Source organism: Hemitrygon akajei, chromosome 24, assembly GCF_048418815.1.
Source record: "Hemitrygon akajei chromosome 24, sHemAka1.3, whole genome shotgun sequence".
NCBI lineage: Eukaryota > Metazoa > Chordata > Chondrichthyes > Myliobatiformes > Dasyatidae > Hemitrygon > Hemitrygon akajei.
In genome coordinates, this window is record NC_133147.1 from 1,149,991 (window position 1) to 1,171,745 (window position 21,755).

Consider the following 21,755-nt stretch of genomic DNA (forward strand, 5'->3'; position numbering starts at 1 on the left):
TATCAGTGAAGCAGGCACTTCCTGTTCCTTCTCGTTTAATTGTTTTGGGGATGAGCTTTATTAATTTTTGTCCCATATTGATAACTTCTCCGAATCCCATTTCAATGCCAGATGGTTCTTTAACCAATAACTTGATAAAACTGCAGTCCTGGTTCGTTCATAACCTCATGCAATTCACACAATCGCTGACCGGGAACTGAAACTGAGAATCGATTTTTGTTCTAACCCAGTAAATCGTTGTATTAAATCCTCAGAAACGTTTGTAACATTAGCTGCACTAAAAATATTAGACGTAGCGGACTTCAGTAATGGGTGAATGCGGTAAGCAACACACACAAAATGGTGGAGGAATTCAGAAGGCATCTATGGGGAAAAAAATACAGGTTTGAACTGAAGTTTTTTGGCGGGCTGTTACAACAGTTCATTTTTTTGCCGAGTAAACGGTTATTTTCCGTGCTTTTGCTTTTGATTGGTAAATAGGTCAGCTCTCTGATTGGTTTATCTGCTCTATGCAATGACATTAAGCTTTGTTGCACCAATCATAAATGTCTCACTGCATTCCTCTAGAAGGTACAAGAAGGGCCAGAGTCGGAAATATTTCCTCATTCTCTGTGAAAGATCTGCTGTGATTTTTAAGATGAGCGGACGAGGAAAAACTAGCGGCAAAGCTCGGTCCAAGGCTAAGTCTCGCTCGTCCCGGGCCGGACTGCAGTTCCCAGTGGGCCGTGTTCACAGGCTGCTGAGAAAGGGTAACTATGCTGAGCGGGTGGGTGCCGGAGCCCCGGTCTATCTGGCTGCTGTGCTCGAGTATCTGACGGCTGAAATCCTTGAGCTGGCCGGCAACGCGGCCCGGGACAACAAAAAGACCCGCATCATCCCCAGGCATCTGCAGCTGGCCGTCCGCAACGATGAGGAACTGAACAAGCTGCTGGGAGGTGTGACCATCGCTCAGGGCGGGGTACTGCCCAACATCCAGGCCGTGCTTTTGCCCAAGAAGACCGGCGGAGCCAGCAAGTGAAGAGACAGAATCTGACCCAGTGACCCAAAGGCTCTTTTCAGAGCCACTCACAGTGTCTGTGAAAGGGCTGCTTTGTGGATACGCTGAGCGCGGGGGAAAGGACTCTCGTTTCGCTGTCACTGCGAAGCATTTCCGAGTAAGTTATATGTTAATTATCTTTTGCTGAACGAGTCGATAGGGGATGTGCGGGGATAGTCTGCTGAATTACCTCCGGAGCTGAGGGAGTTTCCTACTTGAGTCTGCAAAAAGTGTTCAGCAGAGAGGTGGTTGCGATCAATTTTATTTTTACTGCTGGTTCCATATTGAAGGTTAGTCGGTAGGCCATTTGGCCCATCAGATCCGTCCGCCATTCAATCTTGGGCGACTATTTTTTCCGGTCCTCAGCGCCGCTCCCAACATCTCTCCCCATAACCTCTGGTGCCGTGTCCAATCAACAAATTATCAAGATCTGCCTTAAATATACCCAATAATCTGGCCTCCACTGCTGCCTGTGGTAATAACTTCTACAAATTCACCACCATCTGGATAAAGGAATTTCTCCACATCTGGTACCCCCAATCCTTTTATTCCTCATCATTCTAAATTACAGTGAATACAGACCCAGAGCCATCAAACGTTTAACCCTTTCATTTCCAGATTCATCCTAGTGATCCTCCTCTCCACCGCCAGGACAACTTTTCTGAGATGAGGGGACCAAAACTGTTCACAATACTCAAGGTGGGGCCTCACCAATCCAATACCTTATAAAGCCTCAGCATCACATCCCTGCTCTTGTATTCTAGATCTCTTAGGATGAATGCGAACATTGCATTTGCCGTTCTCGCCACTGACTACCTGCAAGTTAACATTTAGGGTGTTCTGTACAAAGTCCCATTGTATGTTTGATTTTTGGATTTTCTATCCGTTTTGAAAATAGTCTGCACATTTATTTCTACAACCAAAGTTGATGACCATACATTTTCCAACATTGTGTTTCATTTGCCAACATTGCCCATTATTCTAGTCTTAGTCCATCTGAAGCCTACCTGCCCCTCCAGCAATCTTCATATCAGCTGAAAACTCGACAACAAAGCCATCCCATCTATTCCATCATCTAAATCATTGATATAAAAAGAAGAGGTCCCAACACCGACCACTACTCACTGGCAGCCAACTAGAAAAGGATCTTTTTATTCCCACTCACTGCCTCCTACCAATCCAGTAAGCAGCCTCATGTGTGGCACCTTGTCAAAAGCCTTCTGAAAGTCCAAATATAGAACATCCACTGCATCCCCTTTATCTATCCTATGTGTAATCTACTCAAAAGAATTCCAACAGGTTTGTCCTTCAGGATTTTCCCTTAAGGAAGCCAAGTACTCCAGTACTTCTTTCTTAAAAATTTACTCCAACATCTTCCCAACCACTGACATCAGGTCTAGAATTTCCTTTCTGCTGCCTTTCTCAGAGTGGAGTGACATTTGCAATTTTCCAGGCCTTTGGAACCTTGACAGAGTCCAATGATTTTTGAAGATCATTACTAATGCCCCCACAATCTCCACCACTACCCCTTTCAGAATCCGAGGGTGCAGCTCATCTGGTTCAGGTGACATGCATCCTTAGGTCTTTCAGCTTTTTGAGCATCTTCACCCTTGTAATAGTAAATGCACCCACCTCTCTTCCCTCACACCCTTTAACATCTTGCATACTGCTACTGTTTTCCACGGTAAAGACTAATGCAAAATACTCATTTACCTCATCTGCCATCTCCTTGGCCCCTGTTATTATTTCTCCAGCCTCATTTTTTAGCAGTTCTGTGTCCACTCTCATCTCGCTTTCTTTTTTAATACACTTGAAAAAGCTTTTAGTATGCACTTTGATATTGGCTTTAGCATTACTATCATATATCCTGGATAACTGATGCAAAACCTTTTCAGATGTGTTTTCAATTTTTGGAAAATTAAACGATGGTATTATCGGAAAAGAACAAACACAAAGAGAGGAGTACTGAAATTTAAGTAAAATGCAGCTCAATAGACAATAGGTGTAGGAGTAGGCCCTTCGGCCTTTCGAGGCAGCACTGCTATTCAATGTGATTATGGCTGATCATCCACTATCAGTATCCCGTTCCTGCCTTCTCCCCATATCTCTTGACTCTGCTATCTTTAAGAGCTCTATCTAACTCTTTCTAGCTCAGGCAGTAAACGTGGACGGAGAAACAGAGTTAACATTTCAAGCAGCTTCTTCATCAGATAACATTCTGCTAACATGCTTTATTGCACATTTTCCCCCTGCAAAAATGTCCAATCTCACTTTCTCCCGTAATTTCCCCTCCGTACCCCATCTTCCCTACTTATGTTCCCTTCTCTCTTTATGTCACCAGTAAGTTCAGAAATCACGATGAGCTTTCACTTTCTTGAATACCCTGTGAAAGAGCAGCTTCTCAAATGGACATCTCAGTTCAGCACAACCACTCTTCCCTTTATCCACAGCTTATGTCAAGAATTTCAATATATTTGTTAAAAATTTCTCAAAACCCTGTTCACTTTGTTGGATTGTTTGACGTTTTGGAGATGCCCATTTATTCCCTCTGTGGTTACAGCTTCAAATGCTTCTGGGACAGATGGTTATCTGTAAATAGGTGACCAAAACAGCACTCAACACTCCAAATTAGGCCTCGTCAACTTCATCATAACATCCCAACTCCTGTACTCAAGTGTTTTGATTTATGAAGGACAACGTGTCTACAGCTCTATTTACGGTCATTGCTATCTGTGAGACCACTTTCAAGGAATAATTGGTCTGTATTCCAAGATAGCTGTCTCCACCTCTTACCGCCTCTCTCTCTTTGCCTTTCTCGGGCAGGTCGGGGCGCTGCGTATAAAAGGAGGCAGCAGCAGCCGGTTGGTCACTGAGTAGAACGACATCATGTCTGGCAGAGGAAAAGGAGGCAAAGGACTCGGGAAAGGCGGAGCCAAGCGACACCGTAAAGTGCTCCGGGATAACATCCAGGGCATCACTAAACCAGCCATTCGCCGTCTGGCTCGGCGTGGCGGCGTCAAACGAATATCGGGTCTAATCTACGAGGAGACCCGCGGTGTACTGAAGGTTTTCCTGGAGAATGTGATCCGCGACGCGGTCACATACACGGAACACGCCAAGCGCAAGACAGTCACTGCCATGGATGTGGTGTACGCTCTGAAACGCCAGGGCCGCACTCTGTATGGCTTCGGCGGTTGAGGAACTCTTTTGGTTCTGAACACAACACAAAGGCTCTTCTAAGAGCCACCCACCACCTCACAGAGAGAGCAGTGACCCGGAGCAGAAATAGGTGACAGGCGGGCTTGTTAATTGGAGAGCAGACCCTTTGTGTGTTTATCCGTACTTATATTATTACAGTAGGTGACTGTTAAGAAAAAAACAATATAAGAAATGCAATTAAAGTTACGTGTTATTTGTAAAGAAAATCAGCAGCTATTCACTTCGGACCGCCAGTCAAATATCGGTATCGGGGCAAAGATGATTTTCAGCCCAAACGGGCGGCTGCTTGAATTCGATGTCGGATATGAAGCCGATCGCACTGCTGGGGCCTTGACACGGTCAACTCCCAACAGTCGGCGGATAACTCAGCTCCGACATTTCAGATTGTGCACCCACGGTTAAGCCTGTGAGTTGCGTTTCGCACCAATAAGTAATTTCAATTCACCCTGCCTGCTGATTAGTACAATCTAATCCGATCAAGAGTCCCTTCACCCACGCTCAGCGTATCCGCAGTGCAGCCCTTCCACAGACACTGTGAGTGGCTCTGAAAAGAGCCTTTGGGTCACTGGGTCAGATTCTGTCGCTTCACTTGCTGGCTCCTCCGGTTTTCTTTGGCAACAATACGGCCTGGATGTTGGGCAGTACCCCGCCCTGAGCGATGGTCACCCCACCCAGCAGCTTGTTAAGCTCCTCGTCATTGCGGACGGCCAGCTGCAGATGCCTGGGGATGATGCGGGTCTTTTTGTTGTCCCGGGCCGCGTTGCCGGCCAGCTCAAGGATTTCAGCCGTCAGATACTCGAGCACAGCAGCCAGATAGACCGGGGCTCCGGCACCCACCCGCTCAGCATAGTTACCCTTTCTCAGCAGCCTGTGAACACGGCCCACTGGGAACTGCAATCCGGCCCGGGACGAGCGGGACTTGGCCTTAGACCGAGCTTTGCCACCAGTTTTTCCTCGTCCGCTCATTTTCACAATCTCGGCAATTCTTTCACAGGGAATGAGGAAATGCCTCCGGCCCTCGTCCTTCTTGTACCTTTAGGGGGAATGCAGCAGAATGTGTTTGATTGGTCCTGCAACGCTCAATGTCATTGGAGAGAGAGCAAATAATCCAATCAGAATACTGCCCTGTTCACCAATCAAGAAACAGCTACAGAGTCGCGGAAAATAACCGCTCACTCTGCTAAAATAAACTGAAAATTGAAACAGCCCGCCAAAAATCCTTTGTTTAAAGCTAATCTAAAAGGAAATCATTGCATGTCTGTTTGTCAGACATACAATGCTCTAACTATGAAGGCCAACGTGTCTCTCAGCTCTATTTACGGTCCTTGCTACCAGCGAGACCACTTTCAAAGAATAAATGAATCTGTATTCCCAGATCACGCTGCAAGTTTCGACAATCTTCGTCGTTGTCCGCTACATCCCCATTCTTTGTTGATCAATTTTACAATATAATCACTCAGTTTGTGATATAGATGAGAAAAAAACGGACCCAGCTCTGATCCCTGCTTAAGAGGGGAGGTGATTTAAATATAGAAAATGGTGATGAGTGGAGATAGTGTAGGTTACAGAGATCCCCCCCCCCCCATATCAGATGCAGATAAAACTGCAGGATATGGGGTTTGATTGAAGAGGTAACGGGGTAAGAGAGGATTTGTTCATCCAGACGGTTGTGAGTTGCTGGAACACTGTACCGGAGAGAGTTGTGGAAGCAGAGTCGCTAATGATATTTTCAACATGTCACTTGAATTCCCAGGCTACGGACCAAGTGCTGGAAGAATGAATTAATATGGATGGATTCCCATTGGTTGGTATTGATGTGATGGACCAAATGGCCTGTAACAATGCTGAAGCATTCTGTAAAAATCGGAATCAATGACTCTCTGCTACTAGAAACATGCAAACCTGATAAATATGATAGCCGTATTCACCATCTCTCTCTGCCCCCATTAACCAGTTTCACCTGGCCCTGGTTTATTCCAGCGGTTTATCCTGTTCCATTGTGGCTAAATCGTTGGAAATTGACGGTTGTCAGTTGAGAGTCTTTCCGTCCGCCTGCCTTTGTCTCCACCCCTCCCGGTCTCTCTCCGCACATCCTTCGTCACTGTCTCCACCCCTTAACACATCTCTGTCTCTCTCTGCCTTTCTCGGGCAGGTCGGGGCGCTGCGTATAAAAGGAGGCAGCAGCAGCCGGTTGGTCACTGAGTAGAACGACATCATGTCTGGCAGAGGAAAAGGAGGCAAAGGACTCGGCAAAGGCGGAGCAAAGCGACACCGTAAAGTGCTCCGGGATAACATCCAGGGCATCACCAAACCAGCCATCCGCCGTCTGGCTCGGCGTGGCGGCGTCAAACGAATCTCGGGTCTAATCTATGAGGAGACCCGCGGTGTACTGAAGGTTTTCCTGGAGAATGTGATCCGCGACGCGGTCACCTACACAGAACACGCCAAGCGCAAGACAGTCACTGCTATGGATGTGGTGTACGCTCTGAAACGCCAGGGCCGCACTCTCTATGGCTTCGGCGGTTGAGGAACTCTTGGTTCTGAACACAACACAAAGGCTCTTCTAAGAGCCACCCACCACCTCACAGAGAGAGCAGTGACCCGGAGCAGAAATAGGTGACAGGCGGAATTGTTAATTGGAGAGCAGGCCCTTTGTGTGTTTAACCGTACTTAGGTTATCACAGTAGGTGACTGTTTAGAAAATGGTAATATAAGTACAATACATTGGTATCCGGGCGCAGATGATTTTCGCCCGACCCTTAATTACAAAGAGCGGGTACTTGAATTCGATGACAGAAATGAAGCCGATCGCACTGCTGGGGCCGTAGACGCGATCGGACTGGACATTCATCTCCCAATGCTCGGCCAGCTCCGACATTTCAGACTGTGCACCCACCGTTAAGCTGGAGTTGCGTTTCGCACCAGTAAGGAATTTCAACGCACCCTGCCTGCTGATTAGTACATCAATCTAATCCGAACTAAAGTCCTTTTCCCCCGCGCTCAGCGTATCCGCAGTGCAGCCCTTCCACAGACACTGTAGCGGCTCTGAAAAGAGCCTTTGGGTCACTGGGTCAGATTCTGTCGCTTCACTTGCTGGCTCCGCCGGTTTTCTTGGGCAACAGCACGGCCTGGATGTTGGGCAGCACCCCGCCCTGAGCGATGGTCACCCCTCCCAGCAGCTTGTTGAGCTCCTCGTCGTTGCGGACGGCCAGCTGCAGATGCCTGGGGATGATGCGGGTCTTTTTGTTGTCCCGGGCCGCGTTGCCGGCCAGCTCAAGGATTTCAGCCGTCAGATACTCGAGCACAGCAGCCAGATAGACCGGGGCTCCGGCACCCACCCGCTCAGCATAGTTACCCTTTCTCAGCAGCCTGTGAACACGGCCCACCGGGAACTGCAGTCCGGCCCGCGACGAGCGAGACTTGGCCTTGGACCGAGCTTTTCCGCCTGTTTTTCCTCGTCCGCTCATTTTCACAATATGGGCAACTCTTTCACAGAGAATGAGAAAATGTCTCCGGCCCGCGTCCTTCTTGTACCTTTTAGGGGAATGCAGCGGAACGTTTTTGATTGGTGCTGCAACGCCCAATGTCATTGGAGAGAGAGCAAATAATCTAATCAGACAACTGTCCTGTTCACCAATCAAGAAACAGCAGCAGAGTCGCGGATAATAACCGCTCCCCACGCTAAAATAAACTGAAAATTGAAACAGCCCGCCAAAAATCCTTTGTTTAAGCTAATCTAAAAGGAAATTTATGAAGGCCAACGAGGCTACAGCTCTATTTACGGTCCTTGCTACCAGCGAGACCACTTTCAAAGAATAAATGAGTCTGTATTCCCAGATCACGCTGCAAGTTTCGACAATCTTCGTCGTTGTCCGCTACATCCCCATTCTTTGTTGATCAATTTTACAATATAATCACTCAGTTTGTGATATAGATGAGAAAAAAACGGACCCAGCTCTGATCCCTGCTTAAGAGGGGAGGTGATTTAAATATAGAAAATGGTGATGAGTGGAGATAGTGTAGGTTACAGAGATCCCCCCCCCCCCCCCCATATCAGATGCAGATAAAACTGCAGGATATGGGGTTTGGTTGAAGAGGTAACGGGGTAAGAGAGGATTTGTTCATCCAGACGGTTGTGAGTTGCTGGAACACTGTACCGGAGAGAGTTGTGGAAGCAGAGTCGCTGATGATATTTTCAAAATGTCACTTGAATTCCCAGGCTACGGACCAAGTGCTGGAAGAATGAATTAATATGGATGGATTCCCATTGGTTGGTATTGATGTGATGGGCCAAATGGCCTGTAACAATGCTGAAGCATTCTGTAAAAATCGGAATCAATGACTCTCTGCTACTAGAAACATGCAAACCTGATAAATATGATAGCCGTATTCACCATCTCTCTCTCTGCCCCCATTAACCAGTTTCACCTGGCCCTGGTTTATACCAGCGGTTTATCCTGTTCCGTTGTGGCTAAATCGTTGGAAATTGACGGTTGTCAGTTGAGAGTCTGTCCGTCCGCCTGCCTTTGTCTCCACCCCTCCCGGTCTCTCTCCGCACATCCTTCGTCACTGTCTCCACCCCTTAACACATCTCTGTCTCTCTCTGCCTTTCTCGGGCAGGTCGGGGCGCTGCGTATAAAAGGAGGCAGCAGCAGCCGGTTGGTCACTGAGTAGAACGACATCATGTCTGGCAGAGGAAAAGGAGGCAAAGGGCTCGGGAAAGGTGGAGCTAAGCGACACCGTAAAGTGCTCCGGGATAACATCCAGGGCATCACCAAACCAGCCATCCGCCGTCTGGCTCGGCGTGGCGGCGTCAAACGAATCTCTGGTCTAATCTACGAGGAGACCCGCGGTGTACTGAAGGTTTTCCTGGAGAATGTGATCCGCGATGCAGTCACCTACACAGAACACGCCAAGCGCAAGACAGTCACTGCCATGGATGTGGTGTACGCTCTGAAACGCCAGGGCCGCACTCTGTATGGCTTCGGCGGTTGAGGAACTCTTTTGTTTCTGAACACAACACAAAGGCTCTTCTAAGAGCCACCCACCACCTCACAGAGAGCAGTGACCCGGAGCAGAAACAGGTGACAGGCGGGCTTGTTAATTGGAGAGCAGGCCCTTTGTGTGTTTATCCGTACTTTAGTTATCACAGTAGGTGACTGTATTAAAGTTACGTGTTATTTGTAAAGAAAACTAGCAGCTAATCACTTCGGACCGCCTGTCACACATCGGTAACGGGGCACAGATGATTTTCAGTCCGACTCTTCATAAAATGGGCGGCTGCTTGAGTTCGATGTCGGATATGAAGCGGATGGCACCGCTGGGCCCTTGACGCGATCGGGGCGGATATTCAACTCCCAACAGTAGGCGGAGGACTCAGCTCCGACTTTTCAGACTGTGCACCCACGGTTAAGCCTGTGAGTTGCGTTTCGCACCAATAAGGAATTTCAATTCACCCTGCCTGTTGATTAGTACAACAATCTAATCCGAACAAGAGCCCCTTCCCCCACGCTCAGCGTATCCGCAGTGCAGCCCTTCCACAGACACTGTGAGTGGCTCTGAAAAGAGCCTTTGGGTCACTGGGTCAGATTCCGTCTCTTTACTTGCTGGCTCCGCCGGTTTTCTTGGGCAACAGCACGGCCTGGATGTTGGGCAGCACCCCGCCCTGAGCGATGGTCACACCTCCCAGCAGTTTGTTGAGCTCCTCGTCATTGCGGACGGCCAGCTGCAGATGCCTGGGGATGATGCGGGTCTTTTTGTTGTCCCGGGCCGCGTTGCCGGCCAGCTCAAGGATTTCAGCCGTCAGATACTCGAGCACAGCAGCCAGATAGACCGGGGCTCCGGCACCCACCCGCTCAGCATAGTTACCCTTTCTCAGCAGCCTGTGAACACGGCCCACTGGGAACTGCAGTCCGGCCCGGGACGAGCGGGACTTGGCCTTAGACCGAGCTTTGCCACCAGTTTTTCCTCGTCCGCTCATTTTCACAATCTCAGCAATTCTTTCACAGGGAATGAGGAAATGTCTCCGGCCCTCGTCCTTCTTGTACCTTTAGGGGGAATGCAGCAGAATGTGTATGATTGGTCCTGCAATGCTCAATGTTATTGGAGAGAGAGCAAATAATCCAATCAGAATACTGCCCTGTTCACCAATCAAGAAACAGCTGCAGAGTCGCGGAAAATAACCGCTCACTCCGCTAAAAAAAACTGAAAATTGAAACAGCCCGCCAAAAATCCTTTGTTTAAAGCTAATCTAAAACGAAGTAATTGCACGTCTCTTTGTCGGCTTGATCTCCACATACACTAATAACTGGAGTCCGCCGCATTTATTATAAGCGTAGCTACTATTGCAGCACTGTCTGTGGTTTTAATTCACTGATTTCCTTAAACTAACAAACGTTCAGAGTAAACCCGCTTCTCAGCTGCTGTTCGCCATCGGTCATTGTTCGCGCATCAGGTTATGGACGAGTTGGTCTTCTCAAACAGCCTGAAAAATTTGTAATGTAAAGGGGGACAAGGGAGGTAGATATCGGAACACTTGAAAATGACTGGAAAAGTAGAAGGAAATGGTGGACGATCTGAATAAGGATTTTGCAATTGTCTCCGTTGTGAAAGATACTAGCAGTATGCCAATGTTCGAGAGTATCAGGGGCAGAAGTGAGTGAAATTGTCATTGCTAGTGAGAAAGTGCTTGGGAAACTGAAAGGTCTGAAGGTAGATAAATCACCTGGTATATACTGCAGGGTTCTGAAAGAGGTGGCTGAACAGACAGTAGACGCTTTAGGAATGATCTTTCAAGAATCACTGGAATAGTTCCACAGGACTATAAATTGCAACAATCAAGAAGGGAGAGAGGCAGAAGTAAGGAAATTTGTGGCCAGTTAGTCTGACTTTAGTGGTTGGGAAGAGGTTGGAGTGGATTGTTAAGATGCGGTTTTGGATACCTGGAGCACATAGAACCATAGAACATTACAGTGTAGAAACAGGCCTTTTGGCCCTTCTTGGCTGTGCCAAACCATTTTTCTGCCTAGTCCCACTGACCTGCACCTGGACCATATCCCTCCATACAGCTCTTATCCATGTACCTGTCCAAGTTTTTCTTAAATGTTAAAAGTGAACCCGCATTTACCACTTCATCTGGCAGTTTATTCCACACTCCCACCACTCTCTGTGTGAAGAAGCCCCCCACAATGTTTCCTTTAAACATCCCCCTTCACCCTTAACCCATGTCCTCTGGTTTTTTTCTCCCCTAGCCTCAGTGGAAAAAGCCTGCTTGCATTCACTCTATCTATACCCATTATAATTTTATATACCTCTATCAAATCTCCCCTCATTCTTCTACGCTCCAGGGAATAAAGTTCTAACAGATTTAACCTTTCTCTGTAACTCAGTTTCTCAAGTCCCAGCAACATCCTTGTAAACCTCTGCACTATTTCAACCTCCTTTCTGTAATTCGGTGACCAAAACTGCACACAATACTCCAAATTCAGCCTCACCAATGTCTTATACAACCTCACCATTACATTCCAACTCTTATACTCAATACTTTCATTTATAAAGGCCAATGTACCAGAAGTTCTCTTTACTACCCTATCTACCTTCGACACCACTTTTAGAGAATTTTGTATCTGTATTCCCAGATCCCTCTGTTCTACTGTACTCCTCAGTGCCCTATCATTTACCTTGTAGGGGGTGGAACTGGACTGACTGACGGTGGTGTCTGAAAAGAGGATGCTGTCCAAGTTGCATGCCATCTTGGACAATGTCTCCCACCCACTCCATAATGTACTGGTTAGGCACAGGAGTACATTCAGCCAGAGACTCATTCCACCGAGATGCTACACTGAGTGTCATAGGAAGTCATTCCTACCTGTGGTCATCAAACTTTACAACTCCTCCTTCGGAGTGTCAGACACCCTGAGCCAATAGGCTGGTCCTGGATTTATTTCCACTCGGCATAATTTACTTATTATTATTTAATTATTTCTGGTTTTATGTTGCTATACTTCTACTCTATTCGTGGTTGGTGCAACTGTGACGAAACCCAGTTTCCCTCGGGATCAATAAAGTACGTCTGTTCTTCTGTATGTTCTACCTTGGTTTTTCCTTCCCAAGAGCCTTACACTTGTCTGTATTAAATTCCATCTGCCATTTTTCAGCCCATTTTTGCAACTGGTCCAAATCCCTCTTCAAGCTTTGAAAACCTTCCTCACTGTTCACTACACCTCCAATCTTTGTATCATCAGCAAATTTGCTGATCCAATTCACCACATTATCATCCAGATCATTGATATAGATGACAAATAACAGGTGGACCCAGCACATGATAAAATACTTTAGGCTGAAGTCAGGATGGTTTCTGTAAGGGAAAAGGTAGCCTGACAAATCTGTTGGAATTATTTGAAGAAATAACAAACAGGATAGATAAAGGAGAATTGATGGCTGTTACGTACTTAGATTTTCAGAAGCTTTTAACAAGGTTCCGCACACGAGGCAGCTTAACAAGATAAGAGCCAATACTATTACACAAAAGAGACAAGTATGGATATAGCATTGGCTGATTGGCAGAAGGCAAAGAGTGGGAATAAAGGGAGCCTTTCCTGGAGTACTACCTGTGTCTAATGGTGTTCCACAGATGTCTGTGTTGGGACCCCTCTTTTTTTTTACATTATATGTCAACGATTCAGATAATGGAATTGTTGGATTTTTGACAAGCTTGTAGATGATACAAAGATAGGTGGGGGAGCAAGTAGTGCTATGGAAGCAGGTAGGCTGCACAAGGACTGAAATAAAAAGTAGAAGAATGGGTAAAGAAGTGCCTGATGGAACACTGAGTTGGGAATTGTATGGCTATGCACTTTGAAGAAATAAAAGTGTCCACTAATTCTAATTGGAGATAAAATTAAAAAAATTCGAGGTGCACAGGATACACTAAAGGTTAATTTGCTTGTTGAGTCGGTGGTGAGGAAGCCAAATGAAATGTTAGCATTTATTTCAAGAGGACTAGAATTTAAAAGCAAGGATGTAATGTGGAGGCACTGGTGAGGCCTCATTTGGAGTAGTGAGCATTTTGGGCCTCTTATCTAAGAAAGGATGTGCTGACATTGTGGAGCTATCAAAGAAGTTCAGGAAATCAAGTCTGGAATAGAAAGGATTGTCATATGAAGTGTTTTGGATTGCTCTGGGCAAATATAGAAAGGCTTCAATAGAGTGGATGTATAGAGAATATTTCCTGTGGTCTGGGAGTCTGACACCAGAGGTCATAAGCTCAAAATAGAGGGATGTCCATTTAAAACAGAGATGAAAAGGAATTTCCTTAGCTAGAGACTGGAGAATCTGTGGAATTCATTGCCATAGATGGTCAAGTGATGGGGTATATTGAAGGTAGGGCTTAATAGTTACTGGATTGGTTAGGGCCTGATGTTTATGGGGAGAAGACAGGAGAGGGAAATGGATCAGCCATTATGAAATGGTGGAACAGACTCGATGATCTTTCTCTGCTCCTATGTCTTATAATTGCAACTTCCCCCCTTCTGAGCCCTCATCTCCTCCAAAGTGAAGTCATCTTTTTCTAAATTTCATTCAATTCAGTCTCCCCTTCCCATAGTCCCTGCCAGATCGAGAGACCATGGTCCTTAATTAAAACCTTTGCCTCTCTCTTCCTTAGTGGGATATCAGTATCACAGCACTGCCATCCTATCGACTCCTTCACTTCCACCATGAGCTGTGACCCAGAAAAGCAGAAATACACTCCCCAGTACTGCAGCTGTAATGTTTGCCTAACTTCCAACAAAACACCCGGACAACGATTGGACCCACCCATCTTAAGACGACACAATACAGAGGAATCAGAACAGACAACACAGTAAGGCTGTGCATCCTCTTTCCACTGCAATGCAAGGATTGCCACCATTTCGATAGTATAAACTGGGAGTTCATTAGATAAATGTTTTATAATTGACACCTGAAATGATGGGACATAGACTGCTGCAGTGGTGTTATAAGACACGGCGTCTTTAGAATCATCTGTAAACAATGGAACCATTCCATCATATTGATGAAGCACAGATGGAGAAACCACTACCTCTTCAGTTACACACCCAGCACATACTGCCAGCCTCTCCCAAAGTCAAATCTACCCCAGTTAAAGTAAATAGACAGGGAGGAATAGCGGATAAATTTTAGCCACGTAAGAGCAGAGTTCATATTGGACAGGCGCCTGATCGTTTCCTTCCCACCCAAAAACAATTCTTACGAGCTTGGTGTTCCAGACTATTAATAAACTGAGTTGGATGATCACCCATATACAATTGAAGCGTACCCAGATCCCCCTGCAGAGCAGCAACAGAAGACGTAACGGCACCGAACTGCTGATGCTCCGTGTCGATGAGGTATATCGGGGCAAGGGAATGGCATGTTTAACACAAAAGCTTAGTGAGCAGAAACAGCCCTTTCCACTGCCTTTGTTGGCGGCTCTTAAAAGAGCCTTTTGTTGAACTTGGTGCCGAGGCCAGATTTAGGCGCGCTCTCCGCGGATGCGGCGGGCCAGCTGGATGTCCTTGGGCATGATGGTGACTCGCTTGGCGTGGATGGCGCACAGGTTGGTGTCCTCGAAGAGCCCCACCAGGTAAGCTTCGCTGGCTTCCTGCAGAGCCATGACGGCCGAGCTCTGGAAGCGCAGGTCGGTCTTGAAGTCCTGAGCGATTTCTCGCACCAGGCGCTGGAAGGGCAGTTTGCGGATGAGCAGCTCGGTGGATTTCTGGTAGCGTCGGATCTCCCTCAGAGCCACAGTGCCGGGCCGGTAGCGATGAGGCTTCTTCACTCCGCCCGTGGCTGGAGCGCTCTTTCGCGCCGCTTTGGTGGCCAGCTGTTTGCGGGGAGCTTTCCCGCCAGTCGATTTACGCGCTGTTTGCTTGGTACGGGCCATTCTCCTTCAGCAGTCCAAGGGAACCTTCAGATAACAGGAATTTTTGGAATATCGGAGCAGACGCGAGAACCACTTTTTAAAGAGTTGATGAAGGGCCGCCCCACTCTCTGATTGGTTGTAAGGGAGATGTCCATTGCAGACACCAGCGTTGCGATTGGTTCCTTTTCCATCACCAGTTTGAAGCTGGCCGGTGGTGGGGGTGGGGGAGATGGTGGGGAATATTACCCATGACCAAATATGGAAGCTGGCGACTCGGGGTCAGAATTTAGCTAGTCTCACTGCAGTGATTGGATGGCGCTTCAATTTCAAATCGCCCGCCAATTCCACGAGCAAACAAAAGAAAATATTGTTTCAACAGCAACCGATTTCTTACAATTAAAAGAATCACGAATTATCAAATTTCACCTTGATTGAAATCATCGATCTTATTCAATTAGCTGAATCTGAATGTTAGCATTTTTATTGAGGAGAGTGAATTCAGTCTTGCCGGAAAAGGGAGATCAGGGAGAGAGGATCGAGATCGATTTTAATACTGCTTTTACTAAATGGTTTTGTGGGAAAACAGCCACAAGATGTTTTGAAAAGGACAACAGGAACCAACACCGAAATGAAATGCTGCTCAATATATCTACAAGACATTCATTACAACCAAATAATTAAATCTCTTCCTTCTCCAAATCGCTGTTCAAAGGCAACCCGACGGCGCTGTCTCCTTTTATAACATCGCCCCGACCTGCCCGAGAGAGACGGAGAGGAAAGTAGAGAGACAGCGTCAGAGTAATAGAGCAGAGAGAGATCTGTATTTTCCAGCTCTTTCCTGGGAGATGTGAGTGGCTCTTAGAAGAGCCTTTGGTCTCAGGTGTTTAAAATTGCGGTTTTTATTTACTTTTTGGTCGCCGCCTTCTTGGCTTTCACGGATTTTGCCTTCGGCTTAGGTTTTGCCGACTTCTTGGGCGCCTTCGCCTTCGGAGCTGAAGTCTTCTTGGGGCTCTTGGGCTTCTTCGCAGCCTTCTTCGTCGCTGGTTTCTTAGCTGCCGCTTTTTTAGCCGCCGGTTTCTTACCACTTTGTTTCTTGGCGGGAGATTTCTTTGCTGCTTTCTTGGCCGCAGTTTTCTTGATCGCTGGCTTCTTGGTCTGAGAAGTCTTGGCCGCTGGTTTCTTCACTTTTTTCACGACATTGGCGGTACTGCCTTTTTTAGCGGCTTTGAAGGAGCCGGAGGCACCTGCGCCCTTGGTGTGAACCAGGGAGCCGCTTTCCAATTTCCTTTTAATGACCATCTTGATCTGACTTTTGAGCTTTTCCACATCGACGCCGTTAGCGGCCAACTCCTTCTTTATCGCGACTATGGACACCCCTCGGTGACTGCGGCAATCCGCCACAATCTTGTCGATCTGTTCGCCTAGTTTGGGACCGGCTGGCTTGGTCCGGGCGGCCGCCTTCTTCTTTTTGGGAGCCTTCGTTGCTGCTGCGGGGGCCGGTGGAGGAGCGACTTCAGCGGCGGCGGTGTCGGTCATGTCGGCGACTCTGCGCGAACTCTCTCAAAACTCAGAACGGAGTGAGAAATGAAGCGAGAAGCGGCGGTGCAGAGCAATTTAAAGTCAGCGAGCGGACGGGGCGGGGACATCCTGCTGTCAGCTCCCGTCCGCTCCGTTTCTCTGTGTTTCTTTCTCCTCAAAAACTCCCCTATTCCAATTAAAATCAGGCACCCCCATCACCCAGACCGTTCTATGTTTGTGTCCGAGGTCGGATTCTTTGCTGTAAAACAAGTTTGGTCCGAATTAAAGGCAACAGATTTCATATTAACCAGTTTAACTGCTACACTAACGTCGTTCTCTCCCGCGATCACCGGCATGTTCGCCGTTTTCCGACTGAAATATTGAAACCAAATAAAAAATTGCGGGAATTCCTACTTCAGGACTGAGCTGGGGAGCTGGGCCATCTTGTGATAAGGAAATATTTGTATTTTCCACAGGAGGGACGGCGAAATGCGGCGATGTGATCGGACTCACAAACACAGCCGCATCGCATTCAAAGAGTCGCTGGTTTATCTGTTCTGTATCTTGCAATATTTTACTTACGCACTTTAGTTTGTTTATTTATGTGTAATCCATCTCTAAATTTCATCCTCCACACTCCTGTTCGGAGAGACTTCTCGTTTGACGGTATACATGCATATTGTTAAATAACAATAAACTTGATTTGCTTGACAGTGATACCAGTTTGAGCTTTAATACTCTCTCTGACACACCGTTCATATCTGCACAAACTGTGGACCCGGTGTACAGTTCCCAGCACAAGTTTTCCTCTCCTCTTCCGTGTTACCGCGCGTTACTTGTAGATTCCCAGCTCAGGAACATCTCCACTTCTTTATCTTATCTCTTGAGCCATACTTTTCTCCTTAGTAAACATTCATCACAAAACTCACCCACCTCCTGCGGCTCAAGATCTCGGTAGCTCTGCTGATCTCTAAGGGGACCAAATATCTCCCTAACTACTCTTTTACTCTTAAAACAACGGGATAACCTCTTCGGAGATTCCTGAACCTCACCTGCCAGGGCTCTTTGCCCTCCTCGTTTCCTTCCTCAGAGGTATCTTTTTGTAGCCAGAAAGGGATTGGTTTGATGCCAACCTCCTGAAAGAAATGTATGTTTTCTTTTTTCTTTTATACCTGAACATCATTATCTCTCATTCGCCAAGGTTCCCCAAACCTGCCAGATTACCCTTCATCCCAACGGGAACATTATGTTCCAGACACTTGCTGTCCCACTTATAAACAAAGGCCATTCATTCATTTTCTTTCTTACAGGGTCTCCAAATCAACCTTGGCTAGTAACTAATTCCCCCAATATTACCCTGCCCTAGATTACAGCACTAACCTGTGGAGAAGACCGACTGTATCCTTCCCATCACTCTCTTAAAGTAACAGAAAGAATGAAAAAGTATCAAGTATCAAAAGTATCAAGCTGACAAGGGAATCTTGGTCAGCTGTGTAAGTCAGCTGAGGAATGGCTGCCTTACTGAACATCCACACTCAGAAAGGACTGTAGAAGGAAGGCCAGTTCTCAAAGGTTTGGTTCAGCTTGTGACTGTACAGTGTCTGCACTCTGTTCTATCAGGACACAATGTTTGGATTTATTGAGATACAGCACGGAAAAGATCCCTACAGCCACTTGAGCCATGTTGGCCAGAAATCCACCAATTTAATCCCAGCCTAATCATGGGACAATTTATAATGACTGATTAACCTCCCAACCAGTAGGTCTTTGGACTGTGGGAGGAAACTGGAGCACCCAGAGAATGTACAAACTCCTCACAGGCAGCAGCAGGAATTGAACCCTGATCACCTTCAATTTTAAACCTTTCCTTTCTGAAACTTCCACAAAACTGGCATCACAGATGGACAGGATGGGGAAGAATGTACTTGGTACACTGGCCTCCATCAACAAAGATGATTAGCACAGGAGCTGGAATGTGATGTTCTTTTTGTGTAAGACATTGATGAAACCATACCCAGAAGATTGTGTGCAGCTTTAGTCACCCTCATTAGAGCCACAGTGTAATTAATTTTAAAAGAGTGCAAAAATATTTAGAAGAGTAATGGTGGGAATTGAAGGTCTGAGTTATGTGATGGTATTGAGTGTGCTGTCCACGAACTTCAAGTAAAGACATTAAGACATGTCAAATATAAATAGCCATAAATACGCTCACTAAGGGGAGATAATACTATAATGACCCAATCTTCAAAGATTGGTTTATTCTCCATGGTGTTTCACTGCCAATACACCCACTATTCGAATGGTGGGGCCCCCCTCCCTACCAAGGAGAAGTTACTTCCAGCTAACAAAGTAGTTTAAAGTAATAACCACAAGAAGTTCTGCAGATGCTGGAAATCCAAAACAACATACACAAATTGCTGGAAGAACTAAACAAATCGGGCAGTATCCATGGAAAAGAACAAACAATCAATGTTTCAGGCAGAGACATTCTTCAGAACTGGAAAGGGGGATGATGTCAGAATAAAAAGGTGGGGGAATAAGAACGTGATATTAAGTCAGGTGGGTAGGAAAAGTCAGAGACTGGAGATGAAGCAATTTGACAGGAGAGGACAGGGGACCACAGGAAAAAGGGAAGGAGGAGGGGCTCCAGGGAGAGGTGATTGGTAGGTGAGAAGAGGCAAGAGGCCAGAGTGAAGAATAGAAGGGGAGATGGAGGGTATTTTTTTTGACCAGAAGGGGAAATTGATATTCACGCCATCATTTTAGAGGCTACTCAGGTGGAATATAAGGTGTTGCTCCTGCACCCTGAGGGTGGCCTCATTGTGCCACAAGAGGAGGCCAGGGACCCAACATGTCAGAATGGGAATGGGAATAAGAAATGAAATTTTGGGTCATCAGTTTGTTCCACTCTTGGTGGATGGTGCAGAGGTGCTCAACAAAGCAGTACCCCGATTTATAACAGGGTGTCGCCAATGTAGAGGAGGCTACATCGAGAGCATTGGATACGATAGACAAACCCAGTAGATTCACAGGTGAAGTGTTCCCTCACCTGCAAGGACTCTTTGAGGTTGTGAGTGGAGGTGACCGAGGAGGCGGGTAGACAGGTATAGCACTTTGGCCACTTGATACATAACAGAAGGGAGATTAGTTGGGGTGGATGAATGGACAAGGAAATTACCGGGCGGGGGGGGGGGGGTGGAGAGGGGTTGGGGATGGGTAGGAAAGTAAAGTTATGTTTGGTGGTAGGATCCCTTTGGAGGTGTAGTTGAAAACACATTTATTTTTAAATGTAATCACTTAAATCCAAACAACACTTTCAAATCACATTAAAAAAACCAGACAATTTCTATCTGAAACACTTCCAAATTCTCACAGAGCATTTCTATCTTGTCTTGAATCTTGAAACATTATACACTAAAACATTTCCTAGCCTCAGGTTTCCCATTCTCATTCTTGTGCTCACATACTCCTTGGACCTCACCACGCCACCCCCTCTGTAACCTCTCCAATGCTGGTGAACTCCCACATCTCCTCCCTCCTATCTCTCTGGCCCCTTTCATGGCCTGTGCCCTGTGGTGTGTTGCAGGGATCTGTGCTGGGTCTCCTGTTGGTTGTCATATCCAGTATACTGATGATCTGGAAGAGATTATAGGTGCGTGATTTGGAAGTTTCCAGATGACACCAACATTGATGGTATGATGGACAATGACAAAGGTGGTGTAAACTACAAGAGGATGGACATCAGTTGTGTAAATAGACAAGGAAATGACAGCTGGAATTTCATTCAGACAAATCCTAAGTGTAGACTTTTGGTCAGTTAAACCAGGGCAGAAGATTACACAGTGAGAGGCAGTGCCCTGAAAGGCACTGCAGAACAGAAAGACTGGTTGGTATAATTCCTAAAAGTGCAGATGTAGGCGGACAAGGTGGCAAAGAAAGCGATTGGCACACTTGCCATCATCGGTTAGGACAATGAGTATGAGAGTCGGGATGCTGTGTTATAACTGTACAAGATGTTGTGGTGAGATTGCACTTGGGTAATGTGTGCAGTTCTGGTCACCTAGCTACAAGAACAATGTAATTCAGCTGCAATTGATGCAGAAAACCCTCATAGGGCTGTTACTGGAGGGCTGGAGTTACAAGAGGAGACTGGGACAGGGTGGGACTGTTTGTTCTGGAGCGCAGGAAGATAAGGGTGAATTTAAGGAGGTATATTAAGGCCCTCTGTACCCTCATACTGTGTATATTTCTCCCGTCCCCATGACCTTCTGAAATGTCTGCTCTCCCACATCAGTGGGCCATTTGCATTGTTACTTCCCTCAGTCAGATTGAGGACCTGTGACCAGTGGTGGGCTGCGGGGATCTGTGTTCTGTTGTTTGTCACATGCATTCATGGTTTGTGTGAGAATGTAAACAGCATGAGTAATAAATTTGAAAATGACAACATCAGACAAAGGAACAGAATTAGGCCATTCAGCCCATCAATTCTGTTCTGTCATTCCATCATGGCTGTTTTATTATCCTTGAAGCCCTGACAAATCAAGACCTATCAACCTCCGCTTTAAATATCCTCAATGAATTGGAACTCCATGGCAGTCTGTAGCAATGAATTCCACAGATTCACCATCCTCTGGCTGAAGAAATTCCTTCTCACGTTCTAAATGGGCAAACTTGTATTCTGAACCTATCCTCTCTAGTCCAAGATTCACCCACTACATCCTCTCCACATCCACTCCATCTAGGTCTTTCAATGAGATCCCTCCTCAGTCCTCAAATCTCCAAGTATAGGCCCAGAATCATCAAACGCTCCTTAACTCTTTCATTCCCAGAATCATTGCTGTGAACCTTCTCTGGACCATCTCTAATGCCAGCACATGTTGCTCAAAATACTCAAAGTGCAATCTGAGCATTACCCTATAAAGCCTCAGCATCAGATCCTTACTCTTATATTCTAGTCCTCTGAAATGAATGCTTAACATTGCATTTGTGTTCCTTAGCACCAACTCAACTTGCAAATTAACCTTTAGGGAACTCTGCACAAGCACAAGGACTCCCAAAATCCCTTTGCACCTCTGATTT

General features: G+C 46.5%; 8 protein-coding genes across 8 annotated transcripts; 4 read left to right on the forward strand and 4 right to left on the reverse strand.

Annotated features, from left to right (window-relative positions):
• The first annotated feature begins 613 nt into the window (after positions 1-613).
• LOC140715796 (histone H2AX-like) lies at positions 614-1,042 on the forward strand. The gene has a single exon (XM_073028188.1). It carries the CDS (start codon positions 638-640, stop codon positions 1,016-1,018), a length of 381 nt encoding a protein of 126 aa, XP_072884289.1. The 5' UTR covers positions 614-637; the 3' UTR covers positions 1,019-1,042.
• On the forward strand, positions 1,034-4,253 carry LOC140715799 (histone H4). Its single transcript, XM_073028191.1, has 2 exons — positions 1,034-1,154; positions 3,860-4,253. The coding sequence occupies exon 2, from the start codon at positions 3,923-3,925 to the stop codon at positions 4,232-4,234; it is 312 nt and encodes a 103-aa protein (XP_072884292.1). The 5' UTR covers positions 1,034-1,154; positions 3,860-3,922; the 3' UTR covers positions 4,235-4,253.
• A 132-nt stretch (positions 4,254-4,385) lies between these two features.
• Positions 4,386-5,741, reverse strand: LOC140715797 (histone H2AX-like). The gene has a single exon (XM_073028189.1). The coding sequence runs from the start codon at positions 5,219-5,221 to the stop codon at positions 4,841-4,843; it is 381 nt and encodes a 126-aa protein (XP_072884290.1). The 5' UTR covers positions 5,222-5,741; the 3' UTR covers positions 4,386-4,840.
• Positions 5,742-6,412: 671 nt separating this feature from the next.
• Positions 6,413-7,020, forward strand: LOC140715802 (histone H4). The gene has a single exon (XM_073028193.1). It carries the CDS (start codon positions 6,471-6,473, stop codon positions 6,780-6,782), a length of 312 nt encoding a protein of 103 aa, XP_072884294.1. The 5' UTR covers positions 6,413-6,470; the 3' UTR covers positions 6,783-7,020.
• Positions 7,021-7,194: 174 nt separating this feature from the next.
• On the reverse strand, positions 7,195-10,265 carry LOC140715790 (uncharacterized). The gene is made up of 2 exons (XM_073028182.1): positions 9,859-10,265; positions 7,195-7,741 (listed from the first exon to the last, which is right to left on the reverse strand). The coding sequence occupies exons 1-2, from the start codon at positions 10,233-10,235 to the stop codon at positions 7,342-7,344; spliced, it is 777 nt and encodes a 258-aa protein (XP_072884283.1). The 5' UTR covers positions 10,236-10,265; the 3' UTR covers positions 7,195-7,341.
• LOC140715557 (histone H4) lies at positions 8,590-9,774 on the forward strand. The gene has a single exon (XM_073027913.1). It carries the CDS (start codon positions 8,939-8,941, stop codon positions 9,248-9,250), a length of 312 nt encoding a protein of 103 aa, XP_072884014.1. The 5' UTR covers positions 8,590-8,938; the 3' UTR covers positions 9,251-9,774.
• A 4,449-nt stretch (positions 10,266-14,714) lies between the features above and the next one.
• LOC140715794 (histone H3) lies at positions 14,715-15,226 on the reverse strand. The gene has a single exon (XM_073028185.1). It carries the CDS (start codon positions 15,177-15,179, stop codon positions 14,769-14,771), a length of 411 nt encoding a protein of 136 aa, XP_072884286.1. The 5' UTR covers positions 15,180-15,226; the 3' UTR covers positions 14,715-14,768.
• Positions 15,227-16,054: 828 nt separating this feature from the next.
• On the reverse strand, positions 16,055-16,743 carry LOC140715558 (histone H1.5-like). Its single transcript, XM_073027914.1, has one exon. The coding sequence runs from the start codon at positions 16,692-16,694 to the stop codon at positions 16,062-16,064; it is 633 nt and encodes a 210-aa protein (XP_072884015.1). The 5' UTR covers positions 16,695-16,743; the 3' UTR covers positions 16,055-16,061.
• Between the last annotated feature and the right edge of the window lie 5,012 nt (positions 16,744-21,755).